General features: G+C 46.1%; 1 protein-coding gene across 3 annotated transcripts in view; it reads right to left on the bottom strand.

Moving 5' to 3' along the window:
* uggt1 (UDP-glucose glycoprotein glucosyltransferase 1) overlaps positions 1–26,043 on the bottom strand; it is a 236,248-nt gene that overhangs the window by 42,346 nt on the left and 167,859 nt on the right. For all 3 annotated transcript variants that reach the window (XM_038817157.1, XM_038817155.1, XM_038817156.1), the window contains 5 exons: positions 21,767–21,956; positions 18,249–18,407; positions 3,960–4,045; positions 2,851–2,935; positions 964–1,049 (listed from right to left, as the gene is read on the bottom strand). In XM_038817157.1, the coding sequence (XP_038673085.1) occupies positions 964–1,049; positions 2,851–2,935; positions 3,960–4,045; positions 18,249–18,407; positions 21,767–21,956 (606 nt within the window). The remainder of the gene's footprint in view (positions 1–963; positions 1,050–2,850; positions 2,936–3,959; positions 4,046–18,248; positions 18,408–21,766; positions 21,957–26,043) is intronic.

Here is a 26,043-nt window from a genome sequence, read left to right as displayed (position 1 = left end):
TAATACCTGAAATAGACATTTATGAGGGGTGGCACGGTGACGCAGTAGTTAGCACTGTTGTCTCATGGCTCCCAGGACCCGGGTCCGATCCCAGCCCCGGGTCACTGTCTGTGTGGAGTTTGCACATTCTCCCAGTATTTGCGAGGGTGTCACCCCCACAACCCAAAGATGTGCAGGGTAGGTGGACTGGCCTCGCTAAATTGCCCGTTAATTGGGAAAAAAAGAATTGGGTATTTTAAATCTCTTTTAAAAATAGAATTTATTCCATTTCCCAATATCTAATATCCCTGAATAAATTTTTTTTAAATCACCAAAATAAAGATTTATAGAGGAAAAGCCATTTAACCTCACAATCCTCTCCATTGTCTAAATCATTTTTCTTGGGCAAATTAATCTCTTTCCCATCCTGAACCCGAGTTCTCTACATCATGCGGAATCATGCCCAAGGTAACAAAGCGATAAATAAGTCAGAATTTGCCTCAATCGTCAGTCATCTATTTAGCAGTTAACAATGTTAAGAAATTGTTCTTGAAGTAACTTTTATCTCTAACTTACATTCTTCCACCTCCTTATAATCTCTACAGATCATCAAGACCAACACCAACAATGCACAGACCCTAAACTAGAAAGAAGGCCAACAATAAAAAATTAACAAAGTTTTAAAACTAATTTCAATTTCCCAACAGCAAGCACCGTGGAAAATCTACTTAATAGTTGACCCATAAATAAAGTCTTTACTTGTTTCTACCTCAGCTTAATGCATATGTTCCTGTGTGCGTGTGTAAAGAAATGGAAGCAGTTCACGTGTAAATGAGGGTACAAGAATTGGCAGAAATATGGACAGAATTGCTGCACTCTGGATTTTTCCAGTTGGCCACTTTTGTGCATATAACTTTAAATTCTTTATATAGTGCTCATTATCATGTTAATAATATCTCTACAGGTGCAAAAGGGTTAATTGACCTCTTAATGGATTCCCAGAAGCCTTCGTTTTCAGCATTTCCATCGCTGAGGAGTTCCTCATTTATTTTGTCAGCTTTCTTTTGTACCTGCAGAGGCGGAGAAAGACACTTGACGCTCTCTGGACCTCATTGTAATACATTTTGAACAAAGTATAGTTTCTAGGGATTGAACAACTAATGACCTTAATAAAGCAAAGGATGTAGCTTAGTACAAAATAGTCCTGTATTACATCAATGACTACATTTCAACAGGAAAGTGTTCTGAGACATCCAATGGTTGTGAAAAATACTATATAAATTAAACTCTTGGCGGCATGGTAGCGCAGTGGTTAGCACTGCAGCCTCATGGCGACAGTTCGATCCCCGCCCCGGATCACTGTCCGTGTGGAACTTGCACATTCTCCCAGTGTCTGTGTGGAGGGTCTTTCCCCCACAAGGCAAAGATGGGTAGGGTAGGTGGATTGGCCAGGCTAAATTGCCTCTTATTTGAAAAAAAATTAAACAATTCTGAGAAGGAGTAGGCTGTGGAACTCAGTACTGTAATGACTACAAAATAATCATGGGTTCTGATTTAAGAAACATCTTAAATGACTATTATTGTGGCTTAATAGTTAATTTTGTATATTGTTTGTTTTCAAACTAACTAACATTTCCACAAATGTTCGAATGGTACCCCAGCAGCAGTGTGTATTGGGTTATACTTGGTACCACAATGATCATTTAAGTCCACGTTTTCACATGTGGCATCTTCTGGGAGGAGAGTGTGATACAAAAGATAAAACAGCTTATGAATAAATCGCTGTGATAGTGAATCCCGTGACATAAATCAGAAATTGTCACCTGTCTAACCACTCATCCTCAGCATGCCCTTCAAAGTAAAATAATTTTAAGTGTCCTATGTAAATGGAAAAGGGAACCAACTTATTGGGGTTAAGGTGCAGTGAGCTTTCCCTTGTCCTTTTTCATAATTTATACCTAGACGTTCATTTCCTTCCTAAAAGCAAACTTGCTCAGATGACACGTGATTTGTAGTCAAATCTCCAATGTCACAGTCTACATGTCTATTTGATTATAGATTCAAATTCTGGGAACTGCAAGTTCCCACCCCTTGGAGAAATGCCAATTTGAGTCTCAAAATCAATGTCATCTTTAATTAATCCTTGATATGGGATTCTTCCATTGAGCAATCTGTTCAATTTCTTTCGACTTAATGTAGGACAGAGGACCCCTTGTGTCATATCAACAACACTGTTCATCAATGGGATCGGTCTGTTCGGAGATCAATTATCAGCAATTTCTTTTCCACCTTCCAAGATTCTGTGTTCCTTTTCCTACATCCTAACCCAACCGCAGTGCCAATGAAGAGCTTAAAAGTGGGGCAGCATGGTGGCGCAGTGGTTAGCACTGCTGCCTCAAGGCGCTGAAAAGTCAGGTTTGATCCTGGTCCTGGGTCACTGACTGTGTGGAGTTTGCACATTCTCCCTGTGTCTGCGTGGGCTTCGCCCCCACAACCCAAAAGATGTGCAGGGTAGGTGGATTGGTCACGCTAAATTGCACCTTAATTGGAAAAAATGATTGGGGACTCTAAATTTATTTTTTAAAATAGAAGAGCTTAATAGTCTGCATTGTTAACCCACCCTTAACCTTTCCAGGTTTTAACAACCTTGCTGTACATTTCTTTTAATTTTGTTTCCTTGTAGAAACATTCCAGTTCGACATTTGTTCTCTAGCTAAATAATACATTGCACAAGCACATAGAAACAGTGTACAGAGTTACTTAGAAAAAACTAAACCAAGTCAACAACAACAAATTTTACATGGTATGTAGTTTTGAATAAACAGCCATGTTCTCCTTTTCACTCTAATTTAAACACTGTAGCATATATACCTTCACTTTAATAATTTTGCTCTTGAAGCTATTAAGAACCACAGTCACTTCATCAGTCCCAGCTGGAGAGTCCGTTCCATCGTGGCTGAATGATAAGAGATGAAAATCATACATTTAAAAGGAGGTAGATAACAAAATATTTAAAAATAGTTAATAATTACAATTTTTGTCAGAGTTCAAAACGTTAGCAGTAATGCAATAACACAAGATTCTAAACATCTCACATGCCTGTCATCATTTGGCTTCCCTGGTGACGTGCTGCTTCCTCGTGGGTAAACTAAATAACAGGTAGAACAGGCGGCTGAGCAAACCTATTCAGCCATCAGCTAAGCCAGCAAATTTATTCACTGAGTAGCTGAGCCACACAAGACAAGTTCTACTCTCTGGTCGAAACAAACTGTTTCCTGGTGGCAGTTACACTGGTGTCAGCAATAGGTTAATGGGTGGGGATCAGTTTCATGAAGTTCATTGGGGAATGGCATAATTTTGCTTCTTTTTACTGCTCCCATGAATAAAAATCCTACTATCACGGTCAACACTTGCACATTAAAATGCCTACTTTAATACTGCAGGGGTGGCAATATCCACAGAACCATGGCTCAGCAAGGAAACAAGTCAGTCAAGGGAGATGAGAAAAGGGGAAAATAGTAAAACAGACAAAGGCAATATCAGCTGCACTGATAAGAAACCTTTCAAAATACTGCGTACGTAATTCCTTTGAGGTGCAGAGGAGCCTGGATACATCATAAAAAATAGCCTAAATATATGACCGCATTGTGTTTTTAAAACAGAGTGCAGACAGAGCTTTGAGACAGAGTACAGTGGCATCGATCTTCAAATGATGCAGCAGTCATTTTGAAACAGGTTCTTAAAAGAAGCCTGGAGTGCATTATCAAAATCAGTTTACCGTATGCAAGAATGTGTGTGCATATGTTGCCTGGAAGGTGAAGCAAGTGCTTGAGATTTGATATTGAATGCCATCTTCATCTAGACTGTTACAGTTAACATTATAAACACAAAAAAATCAGTCTCCTGTCTTATTGAGTAGTTGATGTTAAGCAGGCTTTCACAGTAGCTGGAGTCAATACTGTTCTGCTTATACAGTATACCTGTAAATTTTATAAATATCTTCTGATCTCCCCTTCCTTAGACTGAGCACCCAAGCACCAGGATTGGCTTTCAACTGGAAATAGCCCTGTTAAGAAAAACAACATTGATATTTAGGTTCAGTACAGTCACTTTGGTTTACAGGACACATTGCCAAATTTACTGCAATCTTTCAGGTAAAAAGTAAATTTAACTCTGCCAACTAAGCTCCCTAGAATTGGCAGTGTACTTCAAGTACAGGGTAGAATGGTGAGTGTAAAATAATGGGTTCCAGGAGTTTGGAAAGTGAAAGATTGAGAGAGCTGAGGAATTAGAAAAATATTTTTTGAGCAGAATGCAACTAGCAATGATTTTGGGTGATGTAGAAATTAATCAAGAAAATGAAAGGGCCATGAGCTCTGGCCTGTTTTGAGCCGGTAGCATCACATAGGACTGGAACAGGGAGGGAGTGGACCTGTGTTGGAAGGATGTGCGTTTAAGCAGGATCTGAAAGTACATAGAGCTGGATTCTCTGTTTTTGGGACTATGTTCCCATGCCGTCGTGACAACTGTGGCGCGGGATTCTCCAAGCCTCCGTGTCAAAGGGGGTGCGGATAATGGGGCGTCAGACCTACGATCGGGTCCGACGTCTTCTCGCGATTCCAAAGAATCGGCGGCAATCGCGCGCGCGTGGTCAATGCGCCGACAGTCAAGGGCCATTGAAAGCGGCCCCCGTGGCGATTCTCAGCCGGCAGCTGGCCGAGTTCTCGTCGGCGTGATCCCCTTATGGATCCACCCGGCGGGCACTCGGAGTGGCAGCTGCGGATCCAGTCTGCGGCCGTCCTGGTGGGGGAACTGGGGGGATCAGTCACCGGGGGGGGGGCCTCCAGGATGGCCAGGGTTCCGATCGGGGGCCACCGATCGGCGGAAGCGGGCGGGAGAGGACTAAATTGTTGGGGCTACAGTGTGCTTGCCGTGTGGATCCGCCATGTTGCGCGGGGCTGCCACCACAGGCGGCCAGCATGCGTATGCGCGGACCCGGGGCCGGACGTGCAGGGTCCCGTATCGGAAGCCGGAGCTGCGTGGAGCACTCTGGGCCCTGCAAGCCCCCTTCAAAGCGGGGAATAACTCTGGACTTTCTCCAAGAAAGGCCAGAGTGACTCACATCCATTTTCTCGGGGGCGTGGGGACTTAGCCACATTTTCAGAGAATTCCACCTGTAGTCTTTTACGCCAGGAAAACTGGCGTCAAAAGGCCCACAGATTCACCATCTTGCAGTGTGCTAGCAGGCAGCTGTCGTGGAGCTCGCAGCTCCAGCTGCTGATACTGCTCCCCCGCACTTCCGGGTCAGAGGCCACGCATGCGCACAGTGGCGGCCTCCAGAGGCCGCGCCATGCTCCATGGCAGACTCAGCCGGCGGACCTGGACTGCCGAAATAATGCCCCGCATCGGCAGCTCACCTGACCCGGACCACCCCCAGTCCTGAATGAAGCCCCTCCGCCCTTCGATCGGCCCTCCCCCGACTGTGGTGGCCCGGACTAAGTCTGTAGCCATCATGCGAGGTTCCCGAATGACAAGACCATATTAGAATTCGGCCGATTGGGGACGGAGAATAGAGGGGCGGGCCTCACGTAATGGCCTGAGGCAGTGGATACTCGGCGCGACGTACTCCCCGAGTACGCCGCTTTTCAGGGGGGGGTGGAGAATAGCGTAAACAGCGCTGGTCCCGATTTCGTGCGGGTAAACGGATTCTCCGCCCCGTCACCGAACGCGATTTCGGCGTTGGGGTGTGGAGAATCCAGCCCCAATGTTTAAGCCTGCAGGGGACTGAGTGACGCTGGAATAGTTGAATCAGTTGTGCCAAGGGGATAGCGGAAGCAAACATGGAACACTGACAGGAGAAGGAATAAAGCACTGTAAAAGAGAAGGAAGATTGAAATGAAAATCGCTTATTGTCACGAGTAGGCTTCAATGAAGTTACTGTGAAAAGCCCCTAGTCGCCACATTCCGGCACCTGTCCGGGGAGGCTGGTACGGGAATCGAACCGTGCTGCTGGCCTGCTTGGTCTGCTTTAAAAGCCAGCGATTTAGCCAAGTGGGCTAAACCAGCCCCTGTGGAACGTTCATGTGGAACGAGGTGTGAATTCAATTGCAGGCTTGCTCAGATCACATGATAATCCACTTGACTCAATTCAAGAACACAGCAAGATCTGCAGGAAACACATAAGTGCATTTATTTTAATTCATTCATGGGATGCGAGCGTTGCTGGTTGGGCCAGTATTTATTACCCATCCCCGAGGGCATTTGAGAGTCAAGCACACTGCTATGGATCTGGAATAGCATGTACGCCAGACCAGGTAAGGACGACAGATTTCCTTCCCGCAAGGGCATTAGTGAACTAGATGAGTTTTTACGTTGACAATCAACGATGGTTTCATGGTCATCATTGCACTTTTAATTCCAAAGTTTTATTGAATTCAAATTTCACCATTTGCTGTGGTGAGATTCGAACCCGATGAGATTACCCAGAGTCTCAGGATTACTAGTCCAGCGATAATACCACTACACCACTGCCTCACCAAATATAGCATCACCAAGGGCGAGGGGAGGAAATTTAAATTCCATAGAAATCTGGAATTTAAAGCCTAATGAAATCATTGTCGACCCCCACCTCGTTCACTAATTTCATTCCCTGGTCTGTCCTACACGTGACTCCACAGCAATGTGATTGACTCTCAAATGCACTGTGAAATGGAGGGCAGTTAGGGACAGCCAATAAATGCTGGCCCTGCCAGCGACGCTCACATCCCGTAAAATGATTTTAGAAAAACAGAATGAGACCAGCAGGGAACATAAAAGATTGGTGGGAGAAGCAGTGACAGCAAAAAAAAGACCAGCGGGGGGGGATATAAGAGCTAAATCAGAGGGGAGCATGAAAGAGAGTGACAAATGCATAGGTTCAGAGACCACTAATTGTGTTCCAAAAATATCTTATTGCCATGTCAGGGAAAAATACATAAGTGATTGGTTGCTGAGTACTTTTCGTCTTCTCTCTCTCTCAACTCTTTGAAGAAAAACTAAAAATTGCAATCGGGGTGACAATACAGATGTATGAATAAGAGTATAAGAACAGTGCAGATCTAGATGCAATAATTGCTCTGCACTGGGTGTGATTTGACCCAAAATTTTCCAAGTGTGGCAGCGAGCAGGAACTATTGCAAGCTTCCCGATGCTCAGCCCGTTCAGCCCGCCAATGCTATAAAACGTTAATTGGTCCTTAACGAGGCCCATGGGTTTCTAGCCGCAAATCATGGTCCTGCTGCTGATTCGTCGGGGCCGCGCTCGCCTCCATACTCCACATGCCGCCCCTTATGGTTCACCCCCCGAAGCCCCTCCTCTAATCCCAAAGCACCCCCCCCCCCCTTCCCCCCCCACCCGGCGGGCCATTACCTGAGGCAGCCCCGCTATTCCCCGTCCCAATCGGCTGAATTTCCGACGGCCTGGTTCCAATATGGTCCTGTCATTTGATGAACCACACGTGTAGCTAACAATGCCCCCTCTGTGTCCCCCACAGAAGAAGTTGGTCCACTACTGACAGGAGAGGGCCTAGACGGGCGGCAGAGTGCCGGACATCAGAGTACTGAGGAACGGGCCAGAAGGTCGCAGCCGAGAACCGAGCAGTGATCACCATAGAGGTCGGCTTACAGTGCAGAGGTGAGGATCCGACGGTCCCCACCCAAGATGACCTGTTAAATGTGAGTTGCTAATGCCATACAGACTGACCCATCCCTCCGACTGACCACATGTCCATTCTCCCGCAGGACCAGCAGTCGATGGAGCTGGCCCAGCCGGGGTTGCCCCGGTACAGTTGTCATCCCCACCCTCCACCGGTGCAGAGACGCACACCTCGGTGGGCATCAGTCGTGGTCAGGCTTTTGGGGCACATTCTGGTGAGCAATACATCGTTACTGATGCACATTAGGTGGAGGCAGGAACTCCCAGGTGAGACAGCAGTTGGGAGGTCTGCTGGATCCCAGGACCTAGCTGGATGCTAGTCAGATGCTAAGCCTCTGGAACTGTTTTATCCGGAGCTGATGCAGATGGTAGGTGCGGCCGTGATATTCAGAGGAGAATGTCAACGACACTACAGCAAGTCCATAGCCAATTGGAGGAATCCCAGAGGCTACCAATGCAGGAGATGGCACCGGCAATTCATAGCACCGAGACCAACACCACAAGGGTGGCGACCTCAGTGGAGAGCCTGGTGTATGACATTGGCAGCATGAGTGGAGGTGTACAAGGCGTGGCTCAGTCGGTGACGGCTATCGCTGAGTGCCTCAAAAGCATGTCCCAGTCACTGGGGATATCACCCAGTATCAGGTAGGTACCTGGATGACGCCAGCTGGATGCTGGATGCGGGGCATGTCCCAGTCTCAAGTAGGCATAACCGAGGTGTCCCAGATCATGTCCCAGACAGAGAAGCATCGGCAAAGGCGTCACTACAATGCTGCAGACATTGGGGAGCCACTAAGGCTATATCCAACTGCCGCTCCATTCCAACGTGAACCCCAGGGCCCTATGAACACTGACCGGTAGGAGGGCGCGCTCGATGTCAACCCGGAGCCATTCTATGGAGTGGCGAGTTCCACCCCCGACAATGGCACATCTCGCAGTCAGCACCCAGTACGGCGTGGCGCGGCAGGGCATGTGCCTCCAGCAAGTGCACCAGGACCCTCTGGCCCCAGGGGCACCGAAGATTAAGGGACGCGGAAAGCAGCAGGCTGCCTCCACTTCTGATGTGCACCTGGGGACACACCTACACACAGCGGTAGAGCACGTCGGGGATCACGGAGATGGCACGTGGGGTGGAGGGAGGGTCTAGGAGGGTTGAGGAAAGCGGGCCGGCACAACTGGGAGAGTGTTGCAGTTGGGGACACTTATGTACATCATTAAAATCTGTTGACATGGACCAATATGACACCTCTGGGACTTTCTTCCACAATGCAGATCGACCACCAATCCCATGCACCATCTCCCCGGTCATGGAGGTCCTGGGCTCCTCTCCCTAACCACCCCCTCCCCTCCCATCCCCCTCACCCAAACACCATTTTATCCCGCATTGAAGATCTGTATGCAACATTGGCCGGTGGTGCACCTTTATGAAATTGGACATGAGCAACACTTATCTGCAGCTTGACTCGATAAATTCTCACAGATGTACGTCACAATCAATAGGCACAGTGATTCTATGAGTACACCCAGCTGGCAACATGGTGGCGCAGTGGTTAGCACTCTGCCTCATGGCGCCGAGCTTCCAGGTCCAATCCCGGCTCTGGGTCACTGTCTGTGTAGAGCTTGCACATTCTCCCAGTGTTAGCGTGGATTCCGCCCCCACAACCCAAAAGATGTGCAGGGTAGTTGGATTGGCCAGGCTAAATTGCCCCTTAAATTGGAAAAAAATTAATTGGGTATTCTAAATTTATATATTTTTTAAATGAGTACACCCAGTTCCCGTTTGGAGAGTCTTGGCATGAGCAGTCTTCCAGCGTAGATTGCCGCGTGTTGCGGTTTACTTAGACAAGGTGCTAGTCACAGGGACCACAGACCAAGAACATTTGCAGAACCTCGAGGCAGCGTTTTTGGAGTCTGGGGTCCGCCTGTGCCGCTCGAAGTGTGTGTTTCACGTGAATGCAGTAGTACATTTGGGGTATCGGATGGTTTGGAAAAGCTTATACCTGGTTGCTGAGAAAGTGAGAGCCAGCAAGATGGCCCCTCTCCCCGCGAGATACCGAGTTTTGACATTTTCCTGGACTAGTAAATTACTATGGGCGATTTATTCCAAATCTGGCAACCGTCCTGGCCCCCCCTCATGTGCTCCTTAAAAAGCACCAGCCATGGAATGGAACAGGGCCCAGGATGATGCGATTAGCAAGGTGAAACGGCGGTTCTCCTCTTCAGGAGTGTTGAACATTTTGGTCCTTCAAAACCACTGCAAGTCATGTGCGATGCTTCGCCATGCAGGATTGGGGCACTCCAGCCTCATCAGATGAGCTACGGCCGTGAACATCCGATCGCCTTTGCCTCCCGGATGCTAGCTGTGGCTGAGAGAAAATATGCCCAAACAGGACAAGAAAGTCTGGTGGTCATATTTGGTAAAAGACGGTTTCACCAATACATCTATGGCCACCATTTCTTTATCGTCACAGGTCACAACCATTGCTGGGCCGTGAAGACAAAGTGTCAATTGCGTCTGCCAGGATTCCGCACAGGGCCTTGTTATTGGCTTCTTACGAATACTCATTCAAGCACCACCCAGGGACCCAGAGTGCGCATGCTGACGCGTTGAGTCATCTTCCCCTGCAGACTGAATCCACAAACACCCCATGGACGGACAAAATTTAATGGACTCCTTGTCCGTCGCCTCGGCGTATATTCGTGACTGGATGTACCCCACCTTGCCAAGATGCAGCACCTGGTGCTATACGGTGGGCAGCATCTACAGCTGCCAGGGAGGAGAAAGCTTTCAACTCCCAAGTTCTTGGAGCTGACTGAAGTCGATGGTATCTTCCGTGGGGCACAAGGGCTGTTGTTCCGGCAAAAGGTCAGGCAATCGTGTTGAAGGATGTTCACACCCGGAGTGTCCAAAATAAAGACGCTGGCGAGAATCCAAGTCTAGTGGCTGGGTTTGGACATCAAGATGTTGGCCCAAAAGTTCTCCAACTATCAAGAGCACTAGAAGCTCCTCGCGGCGGCACCCCTGGGAGTGGCCAGGTCACCCTTGGGTTTGTGTACACGTCGATTTCGCAGGTCCATTCCTGGGTTCGATGTTCCTCGTCCTGGTGAACGCCCACTCAGAGTAGCTGGAGGTTCACAGGATGGTCCTCCCGGGCGTGCGTCAAGCAAGTGCGCATTTCTTTTTCCACCCACAGAATCCCTGAGGTGCTCGTGAGAGATAATGGGGCCTCTTTGACGAGTGAAGAGTTTTCTGCTTTTATGAAAAGCAATGGGATTTGCCATCGTCTGTACTGCTCCATACCATCCGGCATCGAATGGCTTGGCAGAGAGGACCGTGCAAACGGTTAAACAGGGGCTAAAGAAACAGACTTCAGACTCAATAGACACCAGGCTAGCAAGAGATTAATTCTCATACAGGACCATGCCACACACAGTAACTGAGGTGGCCCCCACTGAGGTGTTAATGGATTGTCAGCTTCGTAGACAACTGAGTTTGATTATCCCGGACACTGGCACGAAGGTGCACCATAACCAAGAGTTGCAAGGGCTTTGACAATTCGACGCAACCTCTTTGGCACTTTGCACCTGACGACGCAGTGTTTATTCGTAACTTCAACGATGGTGCTCGCTGGCTTTCTGGAACAGTCTCGTACCAAGTTTGGGTCCGTGGGCAACTGATACAACGGCATTTGGATCACATTTGCTCACGCTGGTCACTCCCTCTCCGGTTCCATTGCCAAACCAGTCTGCATGAGACACCGACATGCCCGATGTTGTATCTTCCAACTCTGAAATGGAGACCTCTGATACCTTGGATGCCGATCGTCCGACACACCGTTACTGCCACAGATGTTGTTCACCAGAATACAGAGATCGATCCGGCGCAATAACGATTTGCTAGAGCTGTAAACAATCCAATGTCCTTTGCCTCCTCCTCATTCTCTGCCTCACTGGTCATCGAGAGGTCTTCGAACTTTGAGGGGAGGGGCTGTAATAGCCCGCACAGGGCCTACAGGATGGGAATGATTATCATTACCATGGCCCTTACGGAGTACGAGCTCCCCCACTAGGGGTGGGGGTTCTCTATTAAACTCTATAAAAGGGAGCCCAGAATAGGAACCCGATAGGGATCTATCGGGCAATGTGTATATTGTGTTGTAGATAAAAGTCCGCTTCTTTATATTACTCAATGTGGAATCCCCTTGTCCTTATTATGATAACCACAGGGGCAATAATTTCAAATTACTTTCTGAGCCATGAGCTAATCAGCATAGAATTCATAAGATTAAAAGAGGTAAATGCTTGGCTCAAAGATTGGTGTGGGAGAAATAGGTTTGAATTCATGGGACATTAGCACCAGTACTGGGGAAAGAAGGAGCTGGTCTGTTTGGGTGGGCTCTACTTGAATCATGCTGCGACCAGTGACTTGGCAAATCAATAAAAGGGCTTTAAACTAAATGGTGGTATCGTGGGGGGCTCAGTTGAGTGGATTTTTTAATAAATAAAAGCGTTAGGAGAAGGTACATGTTAACGATTAGGTTCATTGTTACCAGATATTGAAAAGAAAGGACAAAGCGTGTGAATGTTATATTACGCCAGATAATTGTGCAAGAGTTGGGAAAATTACTAATAGGACAACCGTAAAGGCTTTGTATCTGAATGTGTGTTGCATTCGGAATAAAACTAATGCATTAACAACACAAATAGAGACAAAGGGGTATGATTTGGTGATCATTACTGAAACATGGTTATGTGATGAATGTAAGAAATTGACATTTTTTGTAGTAATGTTATTAAAACCTCGATTAAGATGCATACAGACAGTATGTCTGCTAAAGTTGTGATTAAGGGGTCGTAGAAATGAGATAATCATTAATTTTGCAGGTGATGTGTTCTGATAATAGAATATTGTTTACATTTAAAGGACAACTGGGGTGTAGATACTTTTTTATTGATTGTAAAACCGCATGTCTCATCCACAGAGAGAAGTTTGCAAATGATGCAATGGTACCAAGTTAAAACGCCATTCACAGACAAAACATCTTGTGAACAAAGACATTTGTATTGCTAGTGCTTTAAAGAACAAAACCTGAAGTAGTCCCAATATCTGATGGAGCGCGTGTCAGTATCGGAAAAAGATCAAGTGGCTAGTTACCTGGTAAATGTAAGTAAATGTGATGTTAGTGAACAATAGATTCAGCTAAACATAAGTGGGTGTGCCGTGGAATGTTTGTCTCGGTGAAGTGTTCCGTGTTACTGAAAAGGTTAGGAACAATATGTTATCGAACCAAGTAGATAACAGGCTATTTTGGATTTAGGATTGCATAATGAAAAGGGATTAATGATCTTGTTATAAAACGAGCTCAGGAAGAGTGATCACTGCATGCTTGAATTTCAAATTCAGTTTGAGGGCAATAAACTGGAGTCCCACACTGGTGTTCTGGTGTTAAAGCAAGGTATTACATAGGCATGAATACAGATTTTCCCCAAGTCAACTGGGCAGAAAGACTAAAAGGTAGGAAAGTTGATGAACAGTGGCAGACATTTTAGGAGTTATTCATTTCCTCCCAACTAAACTTTATTCCAGAGAAGAAAGATTGTAAGAAGGGGGAAATGCATCTGTGGCTAAGCAAGGAGGTTAAATATAAGAAAGGCATACATTATTATAAAGGTCAGTGGTAGACTCGAGGATTGGCAAACTTTTAAAGACAAACAAAGGCTTACTAAAAAAAAAAGTGGATAATGGGAGTTCTGTAGATGTAGTTTATCTGGACATCCAGAAGGCATTTGATAAAGTGCTGTGCAAAAAGTTAATACACAAGCTAAAATCCCATGGGGATTTGGATAATGTATTAGCTTGGACAGGGGATTGGCCAACCAACAGAAAGCAGAGATTTGCTTATAATTGGGTCTTTTTCTACTTGGAAATCTGTAACGAGTTGGGTACCACAGGGTTCCATCCTCAGGCCCCGACTATTTCCAATCAATATTAATGACTTGAACCCCAAAATGGGGAGGGACCGAGCTGAAGGGGCTCCTGTTCAAAACGGGCCCAGAATAGATTCCGTTACCTGTGGATCTAAATAGCCAGAGACTGGACACAGATCCACAAGTGGAACCTGACCAGCCTGGCGGGAAGAGGTCAGATGATCAAGATGAACGTACTGCCAAGGTTCCTCTTCCCGTTTAGATCCATCCCGATCTTCATCCCCAAGGCCTTTTTCCAAAACGTAGACAGGCTAATCATGGCGTTTGTGTGGGGTAAGAACCTGAGAATTCCCAAACCGACACTGCAAAGAGGGAAAGTCAGAGGGGGCCTGGCTCGACCGAACCTACAATACTACCACTGGGCAGCATGGCAGAAAAAGTGAGGGGATGGGTACAAGAACCCGACACACATTGGGTACAAGTGGAGGAGGCACCCTGTAAAGGAACAACCCTCCGGGCCCCGGCCACAGCAGCACTCCCATCCTCAACAAGGTACACAACGAGCCCAGTGGTAGCGGCCATGCTGAGAACGTGGACCCAGTTAAGACAGCACTTCGGGATAACCAAAATGTCCCCTATGGCCCCCATCTGCGGCAATCACAGATTCCCCCCAGCCATGCTAGATACCACCTTCAAAGGATGAAGGCGGGACGGGGGCACACTGACGGTCGGGGACTTCTACGTAGGGCGCAGACTGGCGACACAGGACGAACTGACGAGGAAGTGGAAACTAGCAAAAGGACAGTGAGACACCTCCAAATAAAGCACTTCCTCCGCAAAGAGACAATAGGATACTCCGGGGCTACTAGAGGACCTGATAGGCACAAGCAGCGAGGAGGGGGGCTATGTGGGAAAATATACGGACAGCTACTGGACAGAGCCCCGAACACCACTGGACGGGACCAGACAAAAGTGGGAGGATAAACTGGGGAGAGGAAAATGGGGAAACCATAAGAGAAGAGGAAGGGTGCTGAAACCAATGGGGTGGGGGGGGTGAGGAGGTGGGGGGGGGGGGAGGGGGGGGGGGGTGAGGAGGAGGGGGGGGTATATCATAGAACGATCCAGAGAGCAGCAAAATGTACGTACAGTTAGTCAAATGAAGGACAACCTCTCTGTAAAATAAAGCAAATTAGCGTGGGCAAGAAAAATGTAATGCATATAAGCAACAACTGTTTATAAAAATGAGAAAAGCCAATAAAAAGATTTTCAAAAAAAATGTAATGACTTGAATGCAGGGATAGAATGTAATAGAGCCACATTTGCGGATGACAGTAAAATAGGTGGGAAAGCAAGTTGCAATGAGGAAAACAGAAATTTATAAATTAATATGGATAGGTGAACTGAGTGGGCCACAATTTGGCAGGTGGAAATTAAGGATGTGTGAGTTTATCCATTTTGGCGGGGAATAAATAGACAATTTATTATCTAAATTGGGAGAAACGTCAAAATGCTTCGGTCCAGAGGGAAACGGTTGTCCTTGTACCTGAATCACAGAAAGTCAGTATGCAAGTGCAGCAGGTAATATGGAAGACAAATGGAATTTTTGCATTCATTGTTAATGGAATAGAAAATATAAAAGTAGGGAGGTGCTCTTGCAATTGTCTAGGGCAATGGTGAGACCGCATCTGGAGTGCTGCACACAGTTTTGGTTCCCTTACTTGAGGAAGGACATAAATGCATGCGAGATGGTTGAAAGAAGGTTCAATAGATGATTCCAGGGGTGAAAGACTTGTCTTATGAAGAGAGATTGAGCAGTTTAGACTTATACTCCCTGTGGTTTAGAAGAATGAGAGGAGATCTGATTGACATATACAAGATGCTAAAGGGGATTAATTGACTGATTAGACGTAAAGTGGATGGTTCCACTTGTTGGACATTTAACAGTGAGAGGCTAAGGAGTAGCAGATTTATAATAGAAAGGGGGACGAATTAGTTCACTCAAAGGGTCGTGAATCAGTGCAATTTCCTACACCAAAGTGCAATGGATGCCTGAACGCTAAACAAATTTGAGATCAATTTTTAATTAGTAGCGGGATGAAGGGTTATGGGGAACGGGCAGGAAGGTGAAGATGAAGATGAGGCAGAGAGGATATCAGCCATCATTGTTTTGAATGGCGGCTCAGGATCGAGGGTCTGAATTTCCTACTCCTGCTCCAAGTTCTCATGTTCTTACATCGCATTGAGGAAAAAAGATGCACCATCTTTCATAACTAACAAAGGAAATTGAGAATGGTATCACATTGAAAGAAAAGGTTCACAAAGCTGTGAAGATTTGTGGCAGACCAAATTATTGGGAAGATTTTCGATGACTAAGAAAATGCAGAAAGAAAAATTAGACTGTCAGAATAAAAACAGACAGTAAAAGCTTCTACAAAGAAAGAGTAGCTCAAGTTAATATTGGTCCCTTGGAGGATGACATTGGGCAATTAATAATGGGAAACAAGGAAAAAGCAGAGGCATTTGAGTATTTTGTATCTGCCCTGACTGTAGAAGACCTAAAAAGTATATCAAGAATAATTAGGGCAGCACAAGTGGATAGCACCGTGGTTTCACAGCGCCAGGGTCCCATGGTTCGATTCCCTAATGGGTCACTGTCTGTCACTGTTAGTGACCAAAAAGGTTAGGAGGGGTTATTGAGTTACGGGGATAGGGTGGAAGTGACGGCTTAAGTGGGTCAGTGTGGACTCGATGGGCTGAATGGCCTCTTTCTGCACTGTATGTTCTATGTTCTAATAATAGAAAACTAAGAGGCAAAAGGGAAGGAGGAATTTAAAAGAATGATGCGGTGGCAGAAATAGTGGATACATTGATTGTAATGTTTCAAAGGTCGAAGAAAATTAGAAAAAGTCAATTGTGACACCACTAGTAAATAGAGGAATGAGACAGAAAGCAGGAAGTTATAAGCCAGTTAACCTACATCTGTCAGAGAAATTGCTAGAATAAATTATTCAGGAAGTCGTCGCAGGACATTTGTAAAATAATACCACAAACGCAAAACATAGTGAAAGGGAAATCGGTTTGACAAATTTTGAGTTCTTTGTGGATGTGACAAGCATGGTGAATAAAGAGGAACCAGTAGATTTAGTGCTTTTCGACTTCCAAATGGCATTCAACAATGTGCCACTTTAAAGGTTACTGCACGAGATAAGAGCTCACGGTGTTGGGGCTGATATGTTAGTTTGGATTGTCTAAACAACCAGAAACAGGAGAGTCAGGATAAATGGATCATTTCCAACTTGGCAAACTGTAACAAGTGGAGTTCCACAGGGATCAGTGCTGGGGCCTCAACTACTTACAATCTATATTAATGACTAAGTTGAAGTGACTGATTGTATTGTCGCCAAATTTGTTGACGAGATAAAAATAGGTAGATAAGCAAGTGGTGAGAAGGATCCAAAAAATCTGAAAAGGATGTAGATAGGTTAAATGAGCGGGCAAAAACATGTCAGAATGAAAATGTGAAGTTGTCCATTTTGGCATAAAGAATGAAAAGCAGAAAATTATTCAAACGACAAAAGAATTCTGCAGTAAGAGCAATCTGGGTGTCTTCACACACAAATCACAAAAGTTCCCGCAAAGACATAGCAAGTATTTAGGAGGGCAAATGGTGTGTTGGCCTTTATTACAAGGGAGAAATAGCATTAAAGTAGGGAAGTCTTGCTACGACTATACACGGTATTGGTGAAACTACACCTCGAGTACAGTGTACAGCTTTGGTCTTCTTACTTAAGGAGAGATATTCCTTCATTGGTAATAGTTGAGTGAAGGTTCACGAGGTTGATTCCTGCGATGAAGAGGTTGTCTAATGAGGAAAGGTTGGGGCTATGCACAACTGAGTTTTGAAGAATGAGAGGTGAGCTACCTGAAATATTCAAGATTCTGTGGGGGCTTCATTGGGTAGACGCTGAGAGGATGTTTAATCTCGTGGGGGAATCTAGAACTAGGCAGCACAGTTTAAAAATAAGGGGGTCACTCAGTTAAGACTGAGATTAGGAGAAATTTGTCCTCAGAGAGAGTTGTTGGTATTTGCAATTCTGTTCCAGAGAGCAGTGAAGGCTGAGTCATGGACTGTTGTGGAACATGAATCTCAGAGAAATTGGTTTATTCCAACAACTGTGGTTGAATTTCTTTTTTTTTCTTTTTTAAATAAATTTAGAGTGTCCAATTCATTATTTCCAATTAAGGGGCAATTTAGTGTGGCCAATCCACCTACCCTGCACATCTTTGGGTTGTGGGGGCGAAACCCACGCAAACACGGGGAGAATGTGCAAACTCCACAAGGACAGTGACCCAGAGCCGGGACCGAACCTGGGACCTCGGCGCCATGAGGCAGCAGTGCTGTCCACCGCCACCTTGCTGCCCCGGTTGAATTTCTTTTGAGGTGCAGGTGGTGGGGAAGGATAGAATCAACTAGAAAGGAGATAACTAAACTTAACTGATGAAAATTTAACGGCAATTAATGCAAGAGGAAGAAAACAATGGATTTTGACAGCAGTTCATACCTGTGGATAAATTGATACGAGCGCTTTATTCCAAAAAAACTTTGGTCAGGATTAATTTACATATTTGTAAAGAGCTGTGCCACCTACCAGGTTTGCCATTACAATGGTGTCTACGATTTCATGGTTTGCATTGGTGCCCAGGGTAAACTGGAGTCCTCTGGGGGGTTGCCCTGTTGAAACGTCATAACAATGCCCTTCCAATAAAAGATACTCCAACTCATACTCTGCTGCCACTCCGCCATCAATCTGAAAATGTAGAATTAAGATGAGAGATTTACATGCTTCAAGTCCTCCTTCGGCAATCAATAAAAAGTCCTTTCTGTCATTGCAATAGCTGCATAATTTGTGAATCACAGATCCTTATGTCGCAGAAGGCGACTATTTGGTCCTTTGTGTTTGCGTCAGCTCTTCGAAGGAAATCTTCGATTAATTCAATTTCCCCACTCTTTCCCCGTAGCCCAGCAACTTTTCCTTTTTAAGTATGTGCCCAGTTCTCATTCCAAAGTTACAATCCAGGGGTGAGAGTGGCCGAAGACAAAATAGGTTTGAAATATTTTTTGTAACAAGGAATTATGTAATTATAGCACTTTATATGATCTGCAGTAAAATGCAAATTCTTCCAGGCCACTTCAAACCCGTGGAGCCATTAGATTTCAAGTGGCTATATACATTAGTTTTTCCTGTCTCCTTTTTATTACTGCCAAGACTGTGGAAGAATGCATTTGTATAAAATCATCTTGTCCCTCAGCATTCAATTCAGTTAGTGCATCTAATACATGGTGAAGCTGCACACTTACAACAGAGCACGACCTTATGTACATGCAATGTGAAGCAAAGAACTACAGCACTGCTTTACAAACTATTTTCCATCATAACGCCATTTTAACTTACCACCACCTTGTCGCTTAGGGATGGGACAAAAGTCTGGCCTTGCCAGTGATGCCCACATCTCATGAACAAGTATAAATATATTAGAAAAAAACCCATGAAAAATTAACGTGACCCCAGAAGTGGCAAAAACAAAACCGTAAGAAAGCAGCACAGGAGGGCAGCATGGTGACGCAGCGGTTAGTGCTGCTGCATCACGTCGCCAAAGTTCCAGGTTCGATGCCGGCTCTGGGTTACTGCCCGTGTGGAGTTTCCATATTTTCTCCGTGTTTGCGTGGGTTTCGCCCCCACAACCCAAAGATGTGCAGGGTAGGTGGACTGGCCACAATAAATTGCCCCTTAATTGGAAAAAATGAATTGGGTGCTTTAAATTTTTTTTTTTTTAAAAGCAGCATGGTAACATTCGGTGTATTATTATTCAAGTTCTATCGACAAAAGATTTATCATGTACTGTAGATAGATATTATATCATATAAAAATGAAAATACGAGTTCTTAAAGTACTTTGTGAAATGTTATCATTTTATATAATCATTTAGGTTTCAGCCAAGCTTTCCATATTCCATGTTTACGAAGGCTCAATGAAGCCTATCCACCCTCATCCTCCCACACACCGCAATGTGCTCATCGCCCCCTCACCACATGCACACACACCCATTTTCTCAACTAGCCTCCCCGCAACAAACATACCAGTCTCTCATTCCTACCCTCTTGTCGCCCTCACTCTGTAGCCCCTCTTCCCAAACCCCTTCCCCCTCACACCCATGCCTTTTCTTTCCACTCCCCAGACCCACTCCCTCCTCACCCCGGCACCCTCCCTCCCTCCATTCCAACCTGGATTTTTCCATCTTGCCAGACTCAGCTCCGCATCATTGCCTCTGTCAGTGGAAAGTTGCGGCGCCTCCTTGACCGGCGACAATGCAAAATAGCCGTACTGCCAGGGAAGGGCAAGCTGGCCTCCTCAATAGTTTAAAGTAAATTGTACGCCTTTAGTGGAATCATCAATTCATCCACTAACACTAGAAGCAGACTATGAGGCCCTCTTTTTAACTCAACAGTGAACAGCCTTGCTCTTCTGACGAGTGCTCTTCTGGACATCTCCTGTTACATAGTACAGACTGATTACCATCAAGAATGCCGGGAACTAGGACGGCACAGCGGCCCAGCGGTTAGCACTGCTGCCTCATGGCACCGAGGACCCAGGTTCGATCCAGGCCCTGAGTCATTGTCCATGTGGAGTTTGCATATTCTCCCCTTGTCTGCGTGGGTCTCACCCCCACAACCCAAAAAAAGATGCGCAGGGAGATGGATTGGCTATGCTACATTGACCCTTAATTGGAAAAAAATAATTGGGTACTCTAAATTTATTTTTAAAAAGCATAACGGGAACGGTGGCCTCTGTGCTGTGCCCAGCTCAACATGGGTCATTAATTGTTATCCCCTTCCCACTGCAGTCAGTATGACCGGCCCTAAAATGAGCTGTGTTTGTCCTACAGATACTGAGACAACACTTAACCTGCTCAATATAAATTACCAGCGGCTGCACGCAGTTTCACTCGAAGCAAAAAGGGGCCAGATTAATCCACGCCACTTTGCGGGGAGTGGGTTGTGCTGTGGACACAGACATGGACAGCAGCTGGGTCCCGCCTGACACAAGGTTGATTGACTGAAGCTGCATGCCAAAACAATTTTCTTGCTGATTCCATCAGCACACCTTCGAGTGCCCCAAAAGCCATAAACTAAATCTCAGCAGCGGCTCCCCCACGCCTGCTCTGGCCCTGTTGCTGGCGAGGACTCCCTCCTTTTCTGCTTCTTCTCCTCGGCCTATTGGGAGCATTTCAAGAAAACAATTGGTGAGAGTGCAGCTGAAAGTCTCCTGCATGGTGGCCATGGGAGCAGCCAGAATAACCTGCTCCAACTCTTCCAATCACAAGTTCCCACCCTACCCTTCTCGTTGTTTCTCCAATCATAGGTTCTGTCTCTAAAGGAGTGGCAGGAGCGAGAGGGAGGAAACCTGCAACTGAAGGAGCTGCAGAAGCCAGTGTGGGAGACAACCTGTCTCCCGCACTGGTGATCCTCTAATCACAGCTCTGCAGTCAGTTCCCACTCTCACTAACAGCAAAGTTAGATCCTTCTTAAGTCCCGTCGCAGCCCCAATGGTCAGAACTATGACAAATGTCCAAAATACCAAAGTCGGAAATCTACCAAATGGCAGAAATTTCATATCCCTGGACATCAATTCTGGCAGCGCATTCCAAATTATAACAATTTATTGCGTAGAAGAAATTCTAATCTCATCTCTGCTTCTTTTGCCAATTACCTCCTAGTTACCGACCAGTTGAAACCTTTTTTCCTTGCCTATTCTTATCAAAATGCCTCACTATTCAACAGCTCTATTAAATCACCCCTTAACTTCACTGTTCTAAAGGAGAACCATTTCAGTGTTTCTAATCTCGCTTCTGCACCCCCTCTGAGGTTTTGATATTTCTTTTAAAAGTGTGGTGTGCAGAAATTGACACAAAACCCTAGTTGAGTTCTAACCAGTGATTTATAAACGGGCAAGTGTAAATATTGTATTACTGAATATGATCTTTTTTAAACTACTATTCTCCCTACATTTGTGTACAGATTGCTAGTACACCAACACCAGTTAATCTCACTTTGCCTTTGTATATTGATCTAACCAGCCTGGACTTCCAAATATTTAACAAGACACACCTCCTTCAGGTAAATATTGTCGAGATCATAAGAAGTATGGACAGACTCCACCATCCAGCTTTCAGGGGTGTTGATGATCAGAGTGAAAAGGGGAGACTGAGGCATGTCCAAAAATTTGGCCACTGGTCCAGAAGCAAAGCTGCCAGCTGCTGTAAAAGTAATCTCTGGTTCAAGGACATATCGGTAGATGCTGCAAAACAAAGTACAGAAGTTCATTTGAAGTCTTTGAATTCTGCATCTATTTCTTTCTTATACCATCTAAAGTCCTATATTTATAAAACCAGAAACATTTCATTCCATATTTACAACTTAAAACCAATAGAAAGCTGGTAACTCTAAACAAATCTGTTGGACTTTGAGCTAGTGTTGTAAGACTTCTTAAGGTCCTAGATGGGAGGTCTGCTAAAAAACTAAAATGCATCCCACTCGTGATAACAAGTGGCCGAATTTGTGATATTTCTGAGAATGCAGAAGCCCAGCTTTTTTCTCATGTAAAGTCAGCCTAGGAGTTCTCAACACAACTGGAAGAAAGCACAGATGTTTCAGATTGTTCAATCTTGCTAAGTTACTTCAGGTATGTTTGGCACAATGAAATTGTTAGAATTTGCTGTGCTGCCTCACATTACACACCAGCACAACTGGCGCAGAGATTTTTGGAGCATTGATTAGTTACGTAGTTGGAAAGTGAAGGCATGGGTACATGGAAGAGGAATCACAAGTGATGGGGCAGCCAACATGACTGGGAAAAACATGGTGCTATAATCAGGATTAAGGAGGCTGCTGGTCAGGATATTGTTGTGAATCATTGTTTTATTTATCGTGAGGCTAGGGATCAAAAAAAATATGATTCGGTCTTGAAGTGGTGTTGAAAGGAATTGTAAAAGTTGTGAATTTCAATAAACGCAGTGCACTCAATACGACGCTTTTGAGACTCTGGGTGGGATTCTCCGACAAACCCCCCTCCCCCGGGCCGAGTCGGAGAATCGCCGGGGGGGGTGGTGAATCCTGTCCCGCCGCTCCGACGCCGAATTCTCCGGCGCCGGTTTTGGGCATGGACGGGGATCGCGCAGCGCCGGTCGGGGGCCGTTGGCAATTCTCTGGGCCCTGATGGGCCGAGCGGATGTCTGTTTTCGGCCAGTCCCGCTGGGGTGTGGATTAGACAAGGTCAATACCGGCGGGACCTGGCTTTGAGGGCGGCTTGCGGAGTCCTCGGGGGGGGGGGGGGGGGGGGGGGCACAGTGGCCTGGCCCGCAATCAGGGCCCACTGATCTGCGGGCGGGCCTGTGCCGTGGGGGCACTCTCTCCCTCCGCGCCAGCCTGTGTAAGGCTCTGCGATGGTCGGCATAGAGATGAAACTCTATGCGTATGCGCAGGAATCATGGCAGCGGTTCTGCGCATGCGCCAGAACATGCTGGCGCCCCTGCGCATGCGCCAACCCGTGCTAGCTGGCAGAGGCCATTCAGTGCCGGTTGGCGCAGCGCCAACTACTCCAGCGCCGGCCTAGTCCCTGGAAGTGGGGAGAATTCCGCACATTCTGGGCAGCCCGACGCTGGAGTGGTTCACGCCACTCTTTGGCGCCGGTACGGCCCGCCCCGCCGATTGCGGGAGAATCCCGCCCAGTGTTCCGATCTGGGGGCCGAGCACACACATTTATTGTTGCACACAGGTACTTTTGCTGTGAATGGGTTTGATATTTGCCAGAGTTTACAAACTGGGGTGTGAAATCCACCTTGAGAAATCGTCTCCTCTAGCTGATTCGTTTGCTGTTGAATCGTGGATGCTAACTATGTCTTATCTTGTAGACAGCTATACACTTCGAAGCAAACTGAAACTCAAATTCCAAGGGAAGGATGATGATTGCTTTCGGCATTGTGATGAAATAGATGCTTTGCAAAAGTCATTGAAAGTTTGGCAAGGGCGAGTACAAAGCCAAAATTGCTACATGTTCCCCATGCTGCTACGACACATTGGAGAAAACAATGTTAGAAAGGAAACTGTCAATACAGTGGCAAGTCTTATCCAGTTGGACATGGCTGCGCTGATCAACAGTTTTTGGCGCTGCTTTTCAGAGGAGAGATTACAGATTTTGAAAGAGAAGAGGTGGGTAAAAAATAATTTTGAGTTTTCGACTCCAAAGTCAATTATTAACTTACAGCTGACTCCAAATAAAGAGACTGAAGTTCTGCGCCTCAGCTGCGACAGCACATTAAAAAGTCCATGAGGCTGTCATAATTCTGGAATAGCTTCTCCGAGGAGTATCTAGTGCGGATTAAAACAAGCATTTTGCTGCTGTTGACCTTCACAACGACCTACGTGTGCGAGGTTGGATTTTCCGCCCCACAAAGATGAAGACAGCACAAAAGAATCGTCTGAATTCTGCACCTGATATGCGCATTGAGGTCATCTCCTGTGAACCTGATTGGAGTGAGATCGTGAGGAGCAAGCAGGCTCACCTGTTGCATTAAACTTAAACAAAATGGTGTGTTGTGAAGGTCCGCCGGCGTGGGACGCGAAGGTCCGCCAGCGTGAGTCACAAATGTCCACCGGTGCAGGTCGCAAAGGTCGGCCGGTGTGAGTCGCGAAGGTCGGCCGGTGTGAGTCGCGAAGGTCGGCCGGCGCGGGTCACAATGCTCCGCCGGCACGGGTTGCAAACGTCGGCCGCCGTGGATCACGAATCGGCCAGTTGTTATAAGTGGGCCCAAGGAAAAAAGTCTGAAAAGTACCAAGTTAGATCCCACCGGGAATACTGTGAACAGGAAAGATATACAAACATTGGTGCCATCCAGAAAAGGTTGACTGGATTGATCCTGGGTTTGCAGAGATTTTATGAGGAGAGGTTGAGTAGGTTGTGCCTGTACTCAATGGAGTTTAGAAGAATGAAAGTTGACCTTATTGAGACATCTAAGATTCTCAGTGGGCTTGATAGGGTATATGCTGAGAGGTTGTTTCCCCTTGTGGGAGAGTCTAGGACCAGGGGCATAATTTCAGAGTATGGTGTCGCCCATTTAACACAGAGATGAGGAGGAATTTATTTTCTCAGATGGTAATGAACCTATGGCATTCTTCACTGCAGAGAGCTGTAGAGGTTAGGTCATTAAGTATGCTCAAGACTAGGCGGCATGTGGTACAGTGATTAGCACTAGCACTGTGGCGCTGAGGACCCGGGTTCGAATCCCGACCCCGTGTGGAGTTTGCACATTCTCCCCATGTCTGCGTGGGTTTCACCCCCACAACCCAAAGATGTGCAGGTTAGGTGGATTAGCCATGCTAAATGGACCCTGAATTGGAAATGAAATATTGGGTACTCTATTTTTTTTTAAGTATGTTCAAGGCTGAGACAGACTGATTTTTAATCAGTCAGGAAATCAAGGGTTATGGAGATCAGGGGGAACAGTGGAGTCAGTTATCAGGTCAGTTATAATCTCATTGAATGGTAGAGCAGACTTGATGGGCAAAATGGCCTACTTCTGTTCCTAAGTCTTATGGACCCTTGACTGGCCGAATGCTCTTATGCAGTGTTAACGCAGCAGCTCTTGCATGGCTAGGCAAAACTGCTGATGGCTTTGAGAATGACCTAGAGTAGCACTGGCCCTAGAAAGCCAGTCTTGGACAGCACCACTCCGGCATGAGAGCAGCAGCTTGGACTGACTGTTTGATAGGCATCAGCTAGGTTACCGGCTGGGGCAAGTCGCCGCAGCTGGGGGATAAATACTGTCACCCTGACAGAATACAGCAGACATTTGGCTCCAGTTAGCCACTACTCTAGATTAGCACTTCAGCAGTCGTAGTAATCTGCTGGTGCACAGGTTGCTGGAAAGCTGCCAGACACTGCAAAGCCCCATTAAGCGCTGATTTCCACGCCTCGCTGTCTCAACTTGCATGACACCAAACTACACTTGCCTGACTTCACAGAGCTTCCGATGCAACATCATTGGGTGCCTTTTGCATGTGCTACATTGGAAGCTGACATATCACCAATCAGATGCTGCATCATGGCGGTGTCTGCAAGTGTTCTCATGCAGTTGGCCACACTTTCACGCTTGAAAGGATGAGTTCCAAGCTCTGTGCAAAGCCCTGTGTAAGATCGGTGCTTGACTCCTCTATGTTCTGTGACAGTGAAATGGCTTTCTGGCAGGATGGCGAATTACACAAACATTGTGCATGCATAACCATCAGCCTATTCTATATGCAGCAGAGAGGAAAGTAGAAAATAGAGTGGACCAAGTCAGGTACGACAAAAAGGAAAATTAAAAGTTCGACATTTTAAAATCTCTAAT

This window comes from Scyliorhinus canicula, chromosome 13 (assembly GCF_902713615.1).
Source record: "Scyliorhinus canicula chromosome 13, sScyCan1.1, whole genome shotgun sequence".
Lineage (NCBI taxonomy): Eukaryota > Metazoa > Chordata > Chondrichthyes > Carcharhiniformes > Scyliorhinidae > Scyliorhinus > Scyliorhinus canicula.
The sequence above is the reverse complement of the archived record's forward strand: the minus strand, read 5'-3'. Positions and strand labels throughout refer to the sequence as shown.